The following is a 19,708-nucleotide window of genomic DNA, read 5'->3' on the forward strand; positions in this document are numbered from 1 at the left end:
CTTTTTGATGGTATTATAGATGTGAGTCAGCACTAACTCTAGAAGCCCTTGGCTTTGGTCCCACCCACCAGTGAACCAAACCAGCTCACTGCTGTTGGAAATGCAAGTTGGTACAGCCATTATGGAAAAAAAGTATAGAGGTTCCCCCCAAAATTAAAAATGGGGTTATCATAAGATCCAGCAAATCCACTTCTAAATATATAGTTGGCCTTTGAGAAAGGCAGGGGTTAGAGATCTCCAACTCCCACACAGTTGAAAATCTATGTATAACTTTTGACTCCCCCCAAACTTAACTACTAATAGCCTATTGTTGACCAGAAGACTTACTGGTAACAAACAGCCAATTAACACATAGGTATGTGTTACATATAACACACACATATATAACATTTGTATGTTATATGTATATCTACATATATTACATGCATTCAAGACATAACTAACTTTTCTTAATTTTTTCGATATTTCTAGACTATGCAGTTTGTGCATTTTTAAAACAGTTGCAAATCTCCCCAAGTTTTTCCAGAATATTTATTGAAAAAAATCTTCCTATAAGTGGACCCACATAGTTCAAATCCGTGTTGTTCAAGGGTCAACTGTATATTCAAAAGAAACGAAATCACTGTCTCAAAGAGATATTTGCACTTCCACATTTATTGAAGCACAATTCACAAAGTTAAGATAGAGAAACAACCTAAGTGTCCATCAATAGATGAATGGATAAAGAAAATATTGTAATAAAATTACACATATATATAAGAAAAGAGGGGATACTATTGACTCATTAAATGCATGATTTATTTATTTAACGTCTGCTATTGTTTACAAAGAGCTAGTGAAGTGAGCTGTTGAGTGCTTAGAGGAAAAAATAACATGACTCTGAATTTTATATAAAATAGTTGGATTCTGGTACTCTCCCAAACTGGGTTCTCGCATTACTGTAGGGATACATTTTCTGGAACATTTTTCTGTTGATCCATTAGTGGCATCAAACCTCCTGTAAATGGTGCGGGAGATGCTATTTCTGCCATGTGAGGATTTGATGGCAGAATGAACACAACCTGTGAAATTAATCAGAATGCCATAGGTGAGTCAACCAAATAACCTCAGGGCTTCTCTCTCCTGTCTACACAATGTCATCATTATCAGAGTCTACCCTTTCTCTGATTTCAGTTTCAAGATCTAATTGGTGGAGTTTCTCAAGAATTCTTTAGATCAGGCTACAGCTAAGAAAAAACATTCAGTGGTAGCTTTTGGGATGAGATGCTGATAGCTGTTGCTGTGATCTTACAAGTGGCTCGGTCTTACGTGTGGATGATGGTACCCAGCACGCTGGGTAAACCACAGTGTTACTGGAAAACATAGAGCTCTTCTTCCAAACCAGGTTTATGTCGATGGCAAATACCCAAATCACTGATTTGCTAGCCATGACTAAAGCACTGCGGAACCCACAATGACCCAGAAAGGCAGGAATCATCAGGAAACTAAGGAAAATGCTGGTCCTTCTTCCACAAACTCAGTATGAAATGGAGTGTTGCGGGGTGGGGGGGGGGAGCGGGAGGTGGGATGGGTGAACCAGGATGAGATAAAAGACCCAGGCATTATATGCCCCAGAGCCATTGCTCTTTGGCATCACACTCTCCAGCCGTCATCAGTGGGGTTAGTGGGAGACGTATTTCCCAGTTCTGTCACTTCTCTAGGAGCAAAAGGAAACACAGGTCTAGACATAAACACTACTGAAATACGACATTACTGAGGAGTGTGGTGTTGTCCAAATGGCTCACTTAATAAGAACAAAATGCTTCACTTAATGAAACTACAAAATCGATAGAAATTGCGAGAAACGCTAGCTTCTAGGGTCTTGTAACGTCAAAGTCCACTCACAGAGTTGATGTGATTTAGTCAATCTCTCTTCCATGGGGAAAGGCTGTGGGGGTGGGGGTTGTGGTGTCGCACAAAAGCCCCAAAAGAAAGTAAAGAGGCACAGACTGGTATAGAAGAGCCCCAGAAAAATCACGTCATCCCACTATTATTATTTTGTGATTGGCTTTGGGTAACGAAGTTAATGAACATCTCTTAGGGTTTTAATATCCATTTTCTCACCCTGAACCCTTAGTTCTTGGAAGATACACTTGTCCTATTCTTTCTAGTGCCGTTTGGTCCCTTTTCTCCTCCCATTTCCAAACCATCTCTATGCGACCTTCTCTCTGCTTAGCAGCCAGGAAGATCTGTTGCAGGTCTCAAGGTAAGAAAATGGGCAAATGTACGTATACTGGGTAAGTCTGAAACCCTGACTTGCTTCAGTAGCTCAGGGAAGGTTTCCAAAATTGGATAATGGAGTAAAAATTGGGCACTCTCTGGAGACTCTCTACATTGTGAAGTATTCTCTCATCTGAACTAAGAGAGATGCCCTTTGGGGTAGTAAGGATGGAGGAAAATAGTTTTTCTTTATCCGCTGTGGCAGGCAGAATTCTGAAGTGACACCCGGTAACCCATGTCCCTGTATGATGGCCTCCCCTTGAGTTGTGGGTGGGACTTGTGTATATGATGGGATATCACTCTTTTTTTTTTAAATCAGTGTTTAGTCTTTTTTTTTTTTAATTGAGGTATATAGTCAGTTTACAATGTGTCAATTTCTGGTGTACAGCACAATGCTTCAGTCATACATGAATATACATATATTTGTTTTCATATTCTTTTTCACTGTAAGCTATTACAAGATATTGAATATAGTTCCCTATGCTATACAGTATAAACCTGTTTATCTGTTTTATATATACCAGTCAGTATCTGCCAATCTCGAACTCCTAGTTTATCCCTTCCCACCCCGTCCCGCCCTGGTAACCATGTTTGTTTTCTATGTCTGTGAGTCTGTTTTTGTTTCACAAATAAGTTCATTTGTCTTTTTTTTTTTTTTTTTTTTTTAGATTCCGCATAGGAGAGGATATCACTCTTTTGAGTAGGCTACTAATCAGTTGACTTTGAGTTTATCAAAAAGGACATTATTCTGGATGGACTTGACCTAATCATCTGACCCCTTTAAAAGAGCTGGAAAGCACCAGGCGCTTTAGCTCTCTTGCTGCGCTCAGAGTAGAAGCGAGTTGTCATGAGTTCCTCAGTTGAGAGGAAAGAAATTCTGCCCTGGGAGCAGGAAAGAGGACCAGAGGCCTCAGCTGAGACCACACTGCAGCCAATTCTGTGATGACAGCCTTGTAAGACCCTGCGCAGAGGACCCGGCTCAGCCGTGCCCAGGCTCTTGACTCATGGAAACAGAGATAGTAAATGTGCGTTTGTTTTAAGCCACTGAGTTTGTGTAATGTGTTACACGGCAGTAGAAAAACTAATATAGACATTGTCAAGGGAAGCTTGATACTTACCCCATTAGGATTACAACATATTACTTTGCATCCATAGGCAGAGAGAGACACGGCAATGCAGAACTCCAGAATACTTAAAAGGAACATCATAACGTCCATACCCTAGAGACAGATTCGTAAGAAGGAAATGTAAGGGATCGAGATGACAAGTTCAAACACTGACCACTGATTACAAGGCCCCAAGGGAAGCAGCACTGGCCAGAGATCAGAAATACTGGCTCCCAACTGAAGCCAGGTTCTTTTCCCCACACTCTGCTTTCTAGGGATATTACAGACACAGAATGTGAAAACGCTACAGAAAGGAGGAAGGGATCATGAAGATAATTATCAAACGAGTTCTTTCAAACAGTAGAAATTCCATACAGTTGATACAATAATAACGACTTCCCATCCTAGTAATTGTAGGCAGAGGAATGTTTGTAGACAGACTAATAAACAGACCAAAGAGGTCCACATTCTAATGCCCAGAACCTGTCCGTGAATATGTCAGTTTACGTGGTAAAGGAGAATTAGGTTTGCAGAAGGAATTAATGTCGTTGATTATTTGACCTTGAGATGGAGGGGTTATCCTAGATTACCCAGGTAAGCCCCAAAGAATTACAGAGTCCTTGTAAGTGGAAGCAGGAGGAGGAAGAGTCGAAGTCCAAGAGATATTGGAAGATGTTGCTCTGCTGGCTTTGAAATGAGAGGATGGGACAACAAGCCAAGGAGTGCAGACAGCCTTGGGAAGCCGGAAACGGCAAGGAAACTGATTTTCCCACAGAGCCTCCAGAGAGGAAGGAACACAGCCCTGCCAACACTTTGATTTTAGCTCAGTGAGAACCATTCCAAACTTCTAATCTCTAGAACTGTAAAGACAATAAATTTATGTTGTTTTAAGTCACGAAGTTTGTAGTAATTTTGTTACAGCAACAATGAGAAACGAATGCAACTGCGAAACTGCGGTGGTTGGGCTTTAATCCATCTCCCCAGAGAACTGGCTTTAGGTCTTTAGCCATTGGCTTTAATCTTCAGCCAAAATACATGGTCAGATTTGAGAAACACTAGGCAGTACTCTTCTTTCTAAAAATTTGAATCAGTTGCCTGAATTGATGCCAGAGATTATTTACTCTAAATAGTTTCTCTTTTTCTCTCCATGAATAGGGGTAGTACCTCTGCTGTGGAAGAGCCAATAGAGCAAGAGCCAGGCCGTATGTGATACTGACTCAAGGGGACCTGAAGAATATTTGCATTCATTGCTTCTTTATCTATTGACTCATTTCTTCAACATATTCAGTAGACTCTCTGTTTCAGGAACTGTTGTAGGCGTAGAAGACAGAGCAGCAAACCAAGCAATTTCCCTAACTTCAAGGATTTTACCATCTAGTAAGGCAGACCAGGGGTTGACAGACTTTCTGTAAGGGGCCAGCTAGCATATGTTTTAGGTTTTGCAGGCCATAAGGTTTCTGTCACAAATATTCAACTTTGCAATTATAGCTCAAAAGGAGCCACAGATAATATGAAAACAAATGAGTGTGGCTACATTCCAGTAATATTTTATTTACAAAAACAGGCACCAGGCTAAATTCTCAAGAAGTAGCAAAAAATATAGATAATATATAAGGGGGAGCTAAAGGAAGCTGCCGTCTTTCTAAATCAAGCACAGTTGATCGCTGGCAATTTCATACGGTCCTGCCCAATGATTCCAGGTAGCGTCTGCTCTACTCTTTCCTACAAAGAGCTCATCTTTTTCCAACCTCTCTTTTACAATTATATTCAAAAGTAAGCCCTCGGGGTTTTGTCAACCTCTAACTGCTTTCCAATATTTCTTTCACTCCTAGGAAGATGAGCACCCTGAAGACGAGCCTTCTTATGTCTCTCAGAGGGCCAACCCTAGGACTGGGCATGAAACATAGGCCCATAGACCTGGGGACTGGCCGTGCAGGTGTCCAGGTAGGAACAGACTTAATGCTTCAGATGTCAGGAAACCCTTATCGATGTGCTCTGCTATCAGGAGAGGCAGAAAATGATCACACAAGAGGAATTTGTGATGGCTTCTGGGAGGTGACTGAGATGAAGGCAGGACTGGCTCTATCATTTATAGGGCCTTTTGTTAAAAAGGTATTAAGAACTTCAAGACAGAAACAGCCGAGTTGTAAACCAAGCCTCAGGCTCTTCTAACTACAAAGCCCTGTGTGACCATGCAGGTCCCAGGCCTGTGAAGCCAGCCCTGTGCAGCTGGTAGATTTTATCCCTGTCATTGCCCTTGGAGTCTATGCATGGAAAGAACTTCAGAAACTGAAAGTAAGATTCTTCTTCAGGATACCTACATGGAAGAATATGAAATAATAGGAGGATGAGAGGCAGGAAGGTACAGTATCTAATCTTGCTTTTGCCAATTTCTAACCACATGACCTTGGGGAAAAAATGTTAAGTGTGCTGAAAAAAATTCTTTTTTTTCCAAAAATTTTTTTTGAGCATTTTTAAAAACAATTTCACATTTTTATGTATTTTGAGAGCAGGGAGGTAATTAGGGTTTTGTTTATTTATTTTGATAGGGTACTGGAGATTGAACCCAGGACCTTGTGCATGATAGGCATGCACTCTACCACTGAGCTGTATCCTCCCCATCTTTCTTCTTATTTTGAATGAGTAGCAAGAAATAAAATTGCTTACTGTAAGAACTGGAAAAAAAAAAAAAAAAAAAGAACCGTCAGGAATCTCAAGAGGAGTAAATAAGTTTAGCAAAGACACTGAAGGGGTTATTTTGGTGTGACTATATAGCACTCAAGATTTACCTAGGATTAGCAAGGAAAAAAAAAAGAAAAGGCAATGCAATTGATCTGCATAGTAAGTTAGGAAGAATGATGAGTTTCCAAATTTAGGTGATTAAAGGACATAATGGGACAAAGAATTAAGCAGCACAGGGAAAGGCCAGAAGCTCACATGGAGCTCAGATAACAGACACTTCAGTGGTGTCAAGAAAGGCTAATAGACTTTTTAATAATATAGATTTAACTGCTTTTCAGTCTGCAAAGCTGTGCTGCAAAAAGTCTTCCTCCCTACACTTACCCAATGGCCCCAAGCTTCAGAAAGTTGTACTACCTGCAAAATCTGGTGTTGGAGACTAAAGCAATTAGGATAATATCCAGGAGAGGGCAAGTGGTACAGAAAAGCAGTTATATACACAACAAAGACAGAATTTGCCAGGAGGTGGACATTGAGGCCAAAAGTGCTTAATCTTACAAGAACATCCAGAGATGCTGAAAGGGATACTGGGTCATTCCGTACTTGTTGGATAACGTTTAAGACTATTCTACTTTATATTATTAGGGAACGCCATTAGGCTCCATCAGGAAGGCCTGGGGATACAGAGGGACTGACATCTGGGCTCCATTTTTAGAGCAGATAACAGTACATAGTTATGCATGTTTTGCAATTAAACAGGAAAAATTACGCAAGATACTTACCAGCCCAACTATTAGGAGTATTTGTTCTATAACTATGAGCTTCCTTCCCGCTTTCCCTCATCACACATAGAAGAGGGACAATGAGAAAGATGAGATGCGGACATGACTCCTAAACAAAACACTGTCCTATTTCTCAATCATCTCCAGCTTCCCAAAGAGAGTCATCAATTAAAGAATACAGATTGTTACTTTTGTCAGAGCCAGGGGTCCCATGACTTGTTTCCACCACAGTATCCCATGAAAAGAAGATGCACTCACTATTAAAATAGATCTGATCATGAAACAATTTCCTTCCTGTTCACAGTAAGGGATTTCTAAACCCAAAATCATGCTGATTGCAGTGAGTATGACCCCAGATAAAGCCAAGACAGAGCTGGCGATGTTCAATCCTAGGCTACCTTGGACCTAGAAAGGAATGAAAATCAATTAAACAACGCAACAACATCCTCAGATGTCTCCATCAATCACGTTACACCCACCCACTTCTTGCCTCACACAGTCTATCTTCTCTGTCTTGATGACTACAGGAGCTCCCTAACTTGTCTCATTCCCTGCTCTGACCTCCTGCTAAGGCACAAATCTCATCCCGTTATTCCCAAATTTAAGTCCTTCAGGAAACTCCCATGGGCGCATGAGATAAACTCCAGTCTCCTTAGCAGGGCTTTCTATACCCTTCACACTTTAGCTGCACAGTCCTGTCTGCTGTCTACCTCCTCCTACGCTCTCCTTCAGGCGCCTGACTTCTCAGTACTTTCTAAATTCTGCCTGCCTCTCAGCCTCCATGTCTTTTGCATCATACTATCTCCCTCTGTTGTATGTTCGTTTTCGTACATTATCTTCTCATGGCAAAGTTATGGAGGTTTGTAGAAGAACTAAGATTCCCTAAGAGAGTATAAGAGGATCAGTGCGGCTGGAGCACAAGGCAGATCTTAACGGTTACATCTGGAGGAGATGCTAGGGAGATAGGTTGAGGTCAGATTTGGAAAAGCCATACTGACCATGCTCCACAGTTTGATACTTGTCCTTTGAGCAATGGAAACTCAAAGACCGTCTTTAGCCAGAAAAAAGGAGTCTGTTGGGGTCTGGGCTTTTGTCTTTTATTGGCTTTGTGAAAGATATATTGGCATGAAAGTTACGTTTTAAACTGTCTTCTTCTTATTTAAATAGCCTCAGTGTAAACTTCTTTCATTGCACACTGAATCCAAATCCTTTCTGCATACAGTTGGGATACACAGCTTAATCAATAAGTCAACAGATACTGGCCACACCAGCATCGTTGCCACTGTCATGGCCTGAATCTCAAACTACAGGGTTTGTTTGACCAATCTCATTTGACATTTCTCCTCAGGAATTCTCTGTGCTGTCATAACCATTTTCTCAGCAACTACCTTCCCAAACTATTCACTCTCACGTCAATAACTCTACTATCAGACAATTTTTTTAAAGACCCATCCGACTAGTTAAAATTTACAGTCTGTCCTGATTTTTTAAAAAACAAACAAAATCTGTTTTCCTCTCTGGCAGAATACATACTAGTTTGATCCTTCTTTTCGAACGAAAAAGAACAAACAGGAGACAACACTCACCAGACCTTTTGTCGTTTTAATTCCTGCTGCAATTGAGAAGGACCCTGAAATAATAAACTAGTAACAAGAGGGAAAATGCAGGTAAAAAACTTTGAACAAATACTTGAAGTCCCAACTTACTAAAACATATCCCTAAATGTGATAAATATGTTAAACAAACCAATTATATTGGAAGAAACACAAAAGTTTATACATAACCATCCCTTTTACCCAGAAACAACAGAGACATTCTATCAGAGTCACAGGAGGATGTATCGAATCTTTCCAAAACTGTCTAACTGCAATGGTGTTTAAACTGCTCGAGGGCAATGAAATATAAAGGAGGCTCCTAAGTTCCTGATATGAAGGTTTGTTCGTGTGTCTATGTGAGTTTAATTTTTTTAAGGCGGGGAGGTAATTAGGTTTATTTATTGTTTATTTACTTATTTTTGACTGAACCCAAGACCACGTGCATGCTAGGCATGCACTCTACTGCTGAGCTACACCCTCTCCCCGAAGATTATTTTTACTTAAAATGATGATTAGAAGTTGTGAATAAAATAGTAACAAAAAAATTTAAATTCCATATTAGATAATGATTAGAATATATGATTTCATTTGACTCCATCAACTTGGTAATTATTTTCCATTTAGCTAAAATGGCTGGAGTCAAGTCAGTTGGGCTCCCTGCCCTGAACTATTTGACTGTTTGAATTTTGGGGTCTGCTTTCCAAAGCTGATTTCTGAAGTTTCAATAATTGTACCTTAATACCAAAAAAGACATGTAATTAAACAGCTTGATAAATTTCTTCAGTGAGTTTCTAAATACCAAGACATAGAGATGATTAATGTAAACTGAGTCACCTTTAGAAAAAAATAGTAGGAAGAATTATCCATCATATTTTATGAAATGAATCATGAACATGTGGGGTATTTCTTAAAATGTTCAGATTTTTAAAATATTGAAACATTATTACAGTTTATGACATTAATATATTTAAGGAGAAAACTCACACACTAATTGCTATTCATGTTTACAATGTTGATAAAACATTTAATAGAATTCAATGTTATTACTGACTTAAACATTTGTACAATACGAAGAGCTGCATTTTCTATAACATGACAGAATGTGTCTCAGTCAAAAAGTCTACATCATGTTTAACAAAGGAACAGTAGGGCCATCATCTCATTAAAGAAAGTATCAAGATAAAAATGTAGACTATTAGGTATTATTATTCTTAGTAGAGTACCTAAAATAATTATACAAGAAAAGTATTTAAAGCAAATGGTTAAAATTACTGTTGCTTAAATATGAATATGTTATACTGCAAAATTCAAGAATATCAACTAAAAACTGCTTTAACCTCTAGGAAAATTCAATAAGGCACATGAGAACAACATTATATACAGACATTTTATATATGCCTATTATAAATGTGTGCGTGTTTGTGCGTTTGAAGACAGGATTTAATAAGAGAACGTCATTTACCATAGCAAAAAAAAATATGAAGTTTCTGAGAGAAGAAAAGCTTAATAAGGAATGTGAAAAGTAAATATATCTATATATGAATAAAACTTCACAATATTTCAAAAGTACACAAAAGAAAACCTGAACAAATGGACTAATGTGGGGATAATTTCATAGGATTCTAATAAGTGACATATAACTGTACTGGAGACTCCAGGGCCAAAAATAAAAGAAATGTGTGATTGGCTCTCGTACTGCAGAAGGAAGAACAGAAGGCACTTCCCAGGTGCGATCTGGAAATAAGTTGAAAGAATCACTGAAGGTAGCAGTAAAAAATACTCTGCTACTTAAGTAAAGGCTCATCTAGCAGGATCCTGACAGGCAACATTCTGAGTGGTACCTCCATTTACAAACACATTCCTGCAGTTCCTGAGCATCTAATGAACATGTGTAGAAGGCACACATTATGAAAACTGGATTCAGAAGTGGTCTTGAAAAGGAAAGGAAAAGGTGAGCAGAAGGCTAGTGGTTCAGTGTGTGCAATACTGAGATTAGACTGACCCTGCTTGGGCCCTGATTCCTGTACCAAATAATTGTGTAATCTGGGGCAAGTTACTTCATCTCTCTGCGTCTCGATTTCTTCATCCATAAATTTAGGTCAATGACAAACCCTTTCTCAGAAGTCTGTGATGGTTGTTTGAAATGTGAATGTAAATGTATGTAATTTACATATAAGGCACTTAGCAGAGTGACCAGATCACGGTAAGAGTTTAATAAAAGCTATTTCTGACGTCAGCATGATCGGACATAGAAAGCGCTGCACAGCTGCCCAGATGTAGAACAGCATTTGCTGGTCTTCAAATCTTGCACTTCTTCTGTTAACAGGTGAGGAAGAACAAAAAGCCACCTCTGCGATACAACTCTCAACTCAGTTTCGGAGATAAATGGAAACCTTACAACACCTGAATTGGTTCCTTGATTCTAACACAAACCCAGTTAACAAATTTATTTTCCTTTTGTCAGTAGGTAAAACTTGACAGTTTATGCTCTGTTTACATTCTCAATTTGTATAGAAACAAACCTGCATTTTGTTTGCAGCGGGGAATTTTTAAAACTTTCTTAAATTTTAATTTAATTTTAATTATAGTTGTCATTAAATTTATGAGACAAAATTTATCTAATGGCAGTTGCATTTGCTAAAATTTGATAGTCGACTTTAAACTGCCTGCATACCAGCGGTGTCTCCTCTTCTTCCTTCCTAACAAAATCTTCATTTTGTTCCATCTCTCGTAAACTTCAGTGAACCCTTCCCAGACACAGAGGTGAATCTTGAATAGTCCGAGCCAATAATGGCAAATCTATTGCCTTTGCCCATAGTTAGCTTGAGAGTGAAAAGCATTCATGCACACAGAGCATTTACGAACAATGAAATGGGTCAACAAGGCCGACATGGTGTGACACCTGTCCTCAGTGAGGCTTCTGCACTCCTGAATTAACCAACCCTGGAAACAACAGGTCTTCTTGTGGAATAACCAATGCTTTCAATGTTTAATCCATTCTGGTTTGGGTCTTTTGCTACATGCCACTTTAATATCCCCTGACTGATACCTATTAAATACTTAATCTACCAAGCTTTCTATGAGTTTTATGTTATTTTTCCCATTTCAAATATGACAAAATTGAGTCAAAAGGACGTGAGCTATCTTTCTCAAAGCTACAGAACTACAAGATTGGGTTAGGGTATGATTCCAAAGCTCAGGATATTAACAACTATGTTAGGTTGTCTCCAACTACGTCTGACGGTATTCTCCTTACTCACCATCACTGACCCCCAAACCGTATACCCCGTGTACGCTGAAAAGATAGTAATAGTCAGTCCTGTATCTGGGAGCGTGACACACATTATTACTGTTCCAAAGCTCAAGTTCATCAGGGCAATGAGGATCTCCATGACCTAGAAATGATGAGGAAAGTAAAAACAGATTGTCTGCCACAGAAGTGATGCCCAAGCCACGCCCTTTCCAACCCTCATTCTCCATCTTTGGAAAAAGTCGGATGGTCTTCTTGATATACTCTTGTCACTTCTCTTTCATATAAAGAGCTGTGGCTGTATCAGCTTACTAAAACGATCTCTTAGGATGTCTATCCCAATCATGCCAGTCATTTCAAGGTAACAAGAGTGTCCCAGGACCCACCCAGAGGTGCTGTGCTGATACCCATGATGCTATTCTAGCCACAACTGTCACTGTCCTTTACACACCCCCAGACAGGCACGATCCAGACATGAGGAAGTGATTACTCCAGCAAGGAGCAGTAATCTGAAGGAAGGAGAGTATGTCCAGGGGAAGAAAAAAGAGAAGAGCAATATGGCTTTTTCTCCGGGTCTGGGGCCTGAGGATATGAGTGAGTAGAGGGTCTAAAAATAGGATTTGGAGTACAATTACATTTAAAAAAAAAAGGCATTAAAAAGGATCCAGGGTGTCATTATGACTTTGTACCATTGGTTCAAATCTTGGGCTCAAAATAAACCTCTATTTTCACGATCCTTCTACCTGAATTAACCTGTTCTTTAAACCGTCCATTATTTTAGGCACACCCAACTGAGACTCCAGACAGAAATGCACACACAGAAGATAAAAGAATTTTTATCCTCTGAGGAGCAGGCTAAGAAAATTCCCCAGAAAGACATGGTAACCATATGGGGCCATGAGCTATCGGGAAGGTCTGTGGAAGGGACACCACGCGGCCTTTTCTTCTGCTACTCCTCCACACTGACATTAAATACAGTTATCACGGATGATCCACAACCCTAGAATCAATCTAAAGTCACTATATTTTAAATACAACTACATTAGAAACATGGCGTAATAGAATACTGTATCATTTTTCAACTCTAGAACGTCAAATATGGATGCCCCTAGGGCTGGCTGATGGATATGGGGCTACTGGGACAGAGTATGTGGCATTAGATCTGATCAGTACTGGATTTACAGGATGACTGGTCTTCCCCCAGATCCACAATGGACTTACCCCAAGGACTCTGGGTTCCCCTTTCAGGAACTTCTCTGGCATCCTTTTCCACAGATATGAGTGTAGAGAAGCAGGCTGGTACACACCAGGGCCAGCCCCTGGTGCGGTCAGTTCCATTCCCGGTGTGGCTGTCATGGCAGCAGAAAAGGGGCTACAGTAAGAAATGTAATTGAAGATGAGGTCCTGGAAATGACAGAACGTTTCCAGGTCTGGTCTATATCCACTCCCTCTATTATAACAGGCAGTAGAAGATCTTTGCAAACTGTAACTATTGCATAGACCAGCTGGGAAAATGGAACAAGAAACATCTTAAGGAGAGATGGAGGCACGTAGAGAGAGAGAGAGAGAAAGAGATGCCACGTGACATCAAGATTCAGATGCTGGAAAATTTTGAAAAGAGGAAAATGTGGATAGAATTGAGGTGAACATGCTGAACTCCTCAAATTAGGGAAATGTCTTCAAGTTCCTATATCAAGTCTGCACTCATATTTTATCTCTATCCCTGTTACTGTATATTCTCTTAATTACAGCCACTTCTCCTCTGAAGGACAACTTTTATAACAGTAATAAACTGCACAGGACCATCTGCATTCCAGTTTATTGTAGACTACTTTGTGGTCCCCCTTTTCTAATCACAGTGCACTTACATTCTCAGAGCTGGAAACCTGACCCTGTTCATCTTTACTAAATGTTATGGAATTATGGGTTTCATCCTATAAACTCTGGACTTTGGGGATGGAATTTATGATTTCAAGTCATCTCTGTGGCACCAAGAATTTAAATCTCTTGTTCCATTAAAATGTCTTAAATCCTGACTTGCAATGCCTAGCAAGGACACATAAAATTATTTTTCTGAGACTCAAAGCACAAATATAATACTTTTATGCCACTTTCTCTCCTCTAAATAGTAACCCCAATTGGGTGTGGTGGAGATGGGTTTAAGACACTTGAACACTTTTATCTGCTCATTTGAATCCATATCTAGATGTTGCATGGCTCACTTCCACACATTTTGAGGGAAGTGAAACTTGTTAAGACTCTGCAAGCCACAATCAATTCTGATATACTGTTTAATTTATACCAATTTGATATACCATTTGATTTATAACAATCATGCAGAAACTTCAATGTTCACAGATTACAAAGAATACAGACTTTGAAGAAGAGATCAAGAAGTCAGTAAACAAGCAAGCAACAACAACAAAAACCCCAGCAATGACAACAGCCACAGCCACAATGAACCCTTTGTAGGGGGTATTTGAAAAGATCAACAAAATTGGAAAATCTTTAGCTAGACTGAGCAATAACAAATGCAGAAAGAAATCAGTAAAATCAGGAATGAAAAAAGGAACATGATTATCAGCTTTACAATAATAAAAGATGATAAGGGAGTGATGTGAACAACTGTATGACAATACATTAGGTAACTTAGATTAAGCAGTCAAATTCCTATGCAGACACTAACTAGTGAAACTGACACAAGAAGAAACACAAAAGTCTTATAGCTCTATAATAAGAAATTAAATTAGGAATTAAAGTAATACCCACAAAGAAAATAAGCCCATATGGTTTCACTGGTGAATTCTAGTAAGTATTTTTAAAAGAATTAATAACTCTTCTTCAAAAACTCTTTGAAAAACTAGAAGAGGAAGGGACACTTCTCAATTCATTGTATGAGGCTAGTACCAAAATCAGGAAAAACCACCATAAGAAAAGAAAACTGTAGGTGAATATCTGTTATGAATAGACACAAAAATACTCAACAAAATACTAGCAAACAGAATCCAATAATATGTAAAAAGGATTATACACCTAATCAGGTTAATATCAAGAATGCAAGTTTTTTTTTAACCATTAAAAACACAAACAATATAATATGACATACTAATAGACAAAAAGACAAAAGCTGCATGAACCCTTTAATAGATGTAGAAAAAAATTTAATAAAAATCCAACATCTTTTCATGATTAAAACACTTGACAAACTGATCAAAAGCAGCTGTGAAATACCACAGCCAAGATTATAGTTAATGCTGAAACACTGAATCTTTTCCCTTAAGATCAGGAACAAGAAAGAATGCTCACTCTCATCTCTTCTGTTCAACATTGTATTGTATGTTCCAGTCAGAGTAATTAGGAAAGAAAAAGAAATAAAAGACACTCAGATGGAAAGGAATAAAGTAATCCATCTTAATTCACAGATGACATGATCCTGTTTATAAAAAACCCTAAGGAATCTGCCCTCCCTTAACCCCCCAAAACTATTAAAATTAATAAACAAGTTCAGCAAGGTTGTAAGATACACATAATATATACAAAACTCAATTATATTTCTAAACATTAATAATAAATAATCTGAAAATTAAAATAAAAAGAAAATTCTATTTATAATGGAAAATAATAGAATATTTAGGAATAAATTTAATAAAAAAGTGCAGGACTTGTTAAAATATTGTTGAAATAAATTAGAGAAAAACTAAGTAAATGGAAACACAACCCACATGAATGACTTGGGAGACTTAATATTGTGAAGATGGCAATTCTTCCCAAATTGATCTACAGACCCAACAAGATTCCTATCAAAATCCTAGCAACAACCTTTTTCCCAGAAATTTACAAGCTTATAATTTAAAAGTCATATGGAAATACAAGGGACTCAGAATAGTAAAAACAATCTTGAAAAAGAAAGACAATTTGGAGCTCTTATACTTTCAAATTTCAAAATGTACTACATGGCTACATTTTCAGAACAGCTTGGTGCTGGCACAAGGACAGATGTATAGAACAAGGGAACTGAGTTGAGACTCCAGAAACAAACCCTTGCATTCATAAATAATTGGTTTTGACAGGGATGTCAACACTATCAGGAGGAAAGAATAGTCTTTTCAGTAAATGGTGTTGAAAAAACTACATACCCACATGCAACAGAATGAAGTTAGACCTTTCTTCACACCAAAAAAACAAACCAAACCAAAAAAACTTAGAATGGATCAAAGACCTAAATATAAGAACTAAAACGATAAAACTATTAGAAAAAAATATAGGAGTTAGTCTGTGTGACCTTGGGTTAGGAAATTGTTTCTTAGTTACAAAAACCAAAGTTCAAGCAATTAAACAAAAACAGATAAATTAGACTTCAAAAGGCACCATGAAGAAAGTGAAAAGACAACCCACAGAATGGGAGAAGATATTTGCAAATTCTGTATTTGATAAGGAGCTTGTATCCAGGATATTTGAAGAACACTTACTATTATAAAAAAAAAAAAGAACACAATTTAAAAATGGACAAAGAACTTGAATAGGCTAATTTTTCCAAAGAAATATACAAATGGCTGATAAGTATATGAAAAAATTCTCAACATCATTTGTCATTAAAGAGACATAAATCAAAACCACAATGAGATGCCACTTCATACCTAGTAGGATGGAAAAAACTAAAGACAGTAACAAGTGGTGGTGAGGATGTGGAAAAATTGGAACCCTCAAACGTGGATGTTGAGATTGTAAACCAGTGCAGCCACTTTGGAAAACAGTTGGGCAGTACCTCAAAATGTTAAAGACAGACTTACCATATGACCCAACAATTCTACTCCCAGGTATATACCCAAGAGAAATGAAAACGTAAGTCCACCCAAAAACTTGTGTTTGCATTTTGTTAGCAGCATTATCCATAATAGCCAGAAGATGGAAACAAACTAAATGCCCATCAACTGATAAGTGGATAAATGCATAAACAAAATAATTCTTCCATGTACCAGGCTAGTACAGGGCATCCTCTTAAGCAAAAGAGCTCTGGGATTAGATCACTGGGATTTCAATTCTATCTCTGCCACTCTTTACTCAAGTTACTTCATCTCGTGTTTCTGTAACTCTATAATGTAAATAATAGTGCTTGCCTGTTGTGGAAATTTAATGCTGAGCTGATGCATTTCACATAATTCATACTAAATATATGTTAACTATTATTGTTGTTATTACTACTGTCATTTACCCATCTTAAGGCTGTATCTATAAAATGTAAACTTCCTCTAACACTCCTTGCCACTTGAGAACATGCTAGAGAGGGACTTTATTCCTGGCATCCTCCCGCTCCAACGTGCTCCTGTCTTGGGGGAGGTGGAGAGTCGGAGGAGAGGGGCTTATAGGATTGGTTAGAGCGCGTTATTCATTGTGCCCTGTGGTCAGCAGTTGAGTCTTCCTCTTTTTCGGTTTATCTCAAAAATTGGTCTGAGAGGCCAGGGCTGTCCTCTGTTTTCTGCTCTCATGAAGTAAGTTACATAGAAGACTACTTAGAGGCAGACCAGGAGACTGTCCCCTCGATCTTCCAGTCTGTGCTGATGATAACTGGGTTACCTATTGCGAGTTGTTGACTACATGTATTCAGACTTTTCTGTCTACTTGAGCATCCCCTGAGCAGGACCCGAGATCTCAATTCAGAGAAAAGAGAATAAAATAGGTAGCTTTCTTCTTGGCCTTCACTCTAATCCACATTCTCTAATCCAGTTTTTCCTGGGAGATCTGCCCCTCCAGAAGCTTAAGTTAAAGTCACTATAAATAATAAAGCCCATAATTTGTTCTCCATTTAGCAACTTTTCCCAGAAGAGAATAGGGAGAATTTCCACTTCAAATGTCAGAAGACTCAGACAGAAGATCTCCAGCCTTTCTTAGCATTTTTCATTCAAAAAACTAATGCAGTGCGATGAAAAGTATGTAGAGGACACTATTTCAGAGTCGCTAGTATAGAGTGACAAAGGATAAAGATCACAAGAACCGTAAGAGGGCTACGGGAACTCCAAGTGTTTTTCCTCAGTGGGAAAATCAACAATTAGCTCATTTTTTTTTTTTTTTCAAATGAAAAAGCCTGGTAGTTTGTTGTTGATGCCTTTTCTTAGCTACCCTCTAGGTCCGATCAATTGTGCTCTTCTGATCCAACATGACCATTTTCAAACTCTGGGTACATTTCCTACCATGTCAGACCAAGGTATCCTCTTATTTTTATCAGGAATATTGTCATAGCCTCTTAATGTTTTCCTGTGTCCATCTGTTACCCTGGATGTCCCGTTTATTCCCCCCAACTTGTAGCCAGAATGATCACAATAGAATGCAAAACAGTTCTGTTACCCTCCTCTTTAAATCCTTCCTTGACATTCTGGTCCCCTTCCTGTAGAGTTAAAATGGGTAATGTAGCTGATAAGAGAAACTCTGCCACTTCAACTCATCTCTATTATCCCAACCTTACCTTGAATCTCTCTTCTTTTTATTTTTGAAGCCAGCGCCAGGAGGGAGAAAGGGGTGGGTGGAGGGATAAACTGGGAGTCTGGGACTTACAGATACTAACTACTATACATAAAAGAGATAAACAACAAGGTCTTACTGTAGAGCACAGGGAACTATATTCAATACCTTGTAATGGCCTATTATGAAAAGATATATATATATCTCTGAGTCACTGTGCTGTACACCAGAAACTAACACAATATTGTAAACCAACTATATTTCAATTAAAAAAAAATGACGTCTCAGAGACAGAGAATAAAGACCATGGAAGAAAAGGCATCAAGAGTACATGAAATAATAAGTCAAAAATGCATTCAGTTCCCTGATAGCCTGGGGATTTAGAGAACAAAAATAACTAAAACAGCCTCATCCAGCATCAGCCTTTGGGAGCCTGTTCTTACTCCCACTCTCTGCAGCAAATATTGTTCCCCAACCTCCACCCCCAAACAAACATCGAAAGTTTCGCTCAACCCATCCCAACCCAGAATACCAGCTTCTGCCATGGGAGGTGACCGCATCCTCCCTCATTCCACTTTCAGGGATCCCAGAACCAGTGGATGAGAAAGCCATCAGCCCAAAAGCCTAGGAAGATGTGTCTTTGGACCTACCTTTCTTCAAGCCTGCAATGTCTGCTGGGACTCTTATAGGTGCCGGAGTCTCTGAGCAAGTGCTTTCAGTTCAGATACAATCACTTGCCCTCGCTCCACTCCCTCACTCAGTTTAAATCGGCATTTCTCTCCTAGCCACTATCCTAAAACCCCAAAGCTGTGCTAAGTACTTCTGAGACCCACAGCTAGTTCCTCTTTTGCGTCGGAAGCTAACTGATTTTATGTCCCTGATACGAGTGTGCATGTCTATTGTGAAAATTTGCTGAACAGGCAGTGACTGCTTCACGGTCTTTTATAGGAAAATAATAGTGGTTATCACTGCTTATATCAGGGGAGATCAGTGGTTGAGGATTTACCGTGTGTCAGGCTCTGCTCAAAGGTCTTTATATACGCAAATGAACTTAATGGCATTTAAAATAACTTGAAAAGCCCCCTTTCACAATTTCACATATTTTCACATGTTCCTCTTATCTCCCTAGAGAACCAGGTCTTACCATTCTACACACAATTTAAATGTATTATTTACATGAAATTCCACCATTTTGGATAAACATCTCTAAAGTGGCAACAAGTTGATTTTATAGCAATAATTAAAATGATCCCTTTCTGAATCAAAGAGGCAACTGGTATCATAGAAAGAGACTGAACTTTGAATCAGACAAACCCAATTCTAATCATTTATTGAATGACCTTATTATTTCTCTGGACCTAAAATTCCTCATTCGTAACATGAAATCAACATTTAATTTATATAGTGAAGGAAAGCAAAGTGGTGTTCAGTTGTCATTCACTCAACATTTTATTTGAGGAAAAATATTTTGAGCCAAACAGTGCGCTGCTATGTGCTGTGTATAAAATAGTGAAAAAATATAGACACGGTCCCTGCTCCCAAGAAGGGTATACAGACTTATACATAGTATATATACACAGT

At 38.6% G+C, this 19,708-nt stretch overlaps 1 protein-coding gene across 2 annotated transcripts; it reads right to left on the reverse strand.

The window, feature by feature from the left end:
- Positions 1–647: 647 nt before the first annotated feature.
- MS4A4A (membrane spanning 4-domains A4A) lies at positions 648–18,990 on the reverse strand. 2 transcript variants are annotated; one of them, XM_032489510.1, is made up of 7 exons: positions 18,778–18,990; positions 12,893–13,020; positions 11,682–11,816; positions 8,413–8,469; positions 7,085–7,231; positions 3,378–3,479; positions 648–1,061 (listed from the first exon to the last, which is right to left on the reverse strand). In XM_032489510.1, exons 2-7 carry the CDS (start codon positions 13,007–13,009, stop codon positions 936–938), a joined length of 684 nt encoding a protein of 227 aa, XP_032345401.1. In that variant the 5' UTR covers positions 13,010–13,020; positions 18,778–18,990; the 3' UTR covers positions 648–935. The 2 variants fall into 2 exon arrangements, with proteins under 2 accessions (XP_032345401.1, XP_032345400.1); XM_032489509.1 differs by having other exon boundaries at positions 12,893–13,043; positions 18,778–18,989.
- Positions 18,991–19,708: the final 718 nt, after the last annotated feature.

The sequence above is a fragment of the Camelus ferus genome, chromosome 10 (genome assembly GCF_009834535.1).
Source record: "Camelus ferus isolate YT-003-E chromosome 10, BCGSAC_Cfer_1.0, whole genome shotgun sequence".
In the NCBI taxonomy this organism is placed as follows: domain Eukaryota; kingdom Metazoa; phylum Chordata; class Mammalia; order Artiodactyla; family Camelidae; genus Camelus; species Camelus ferus.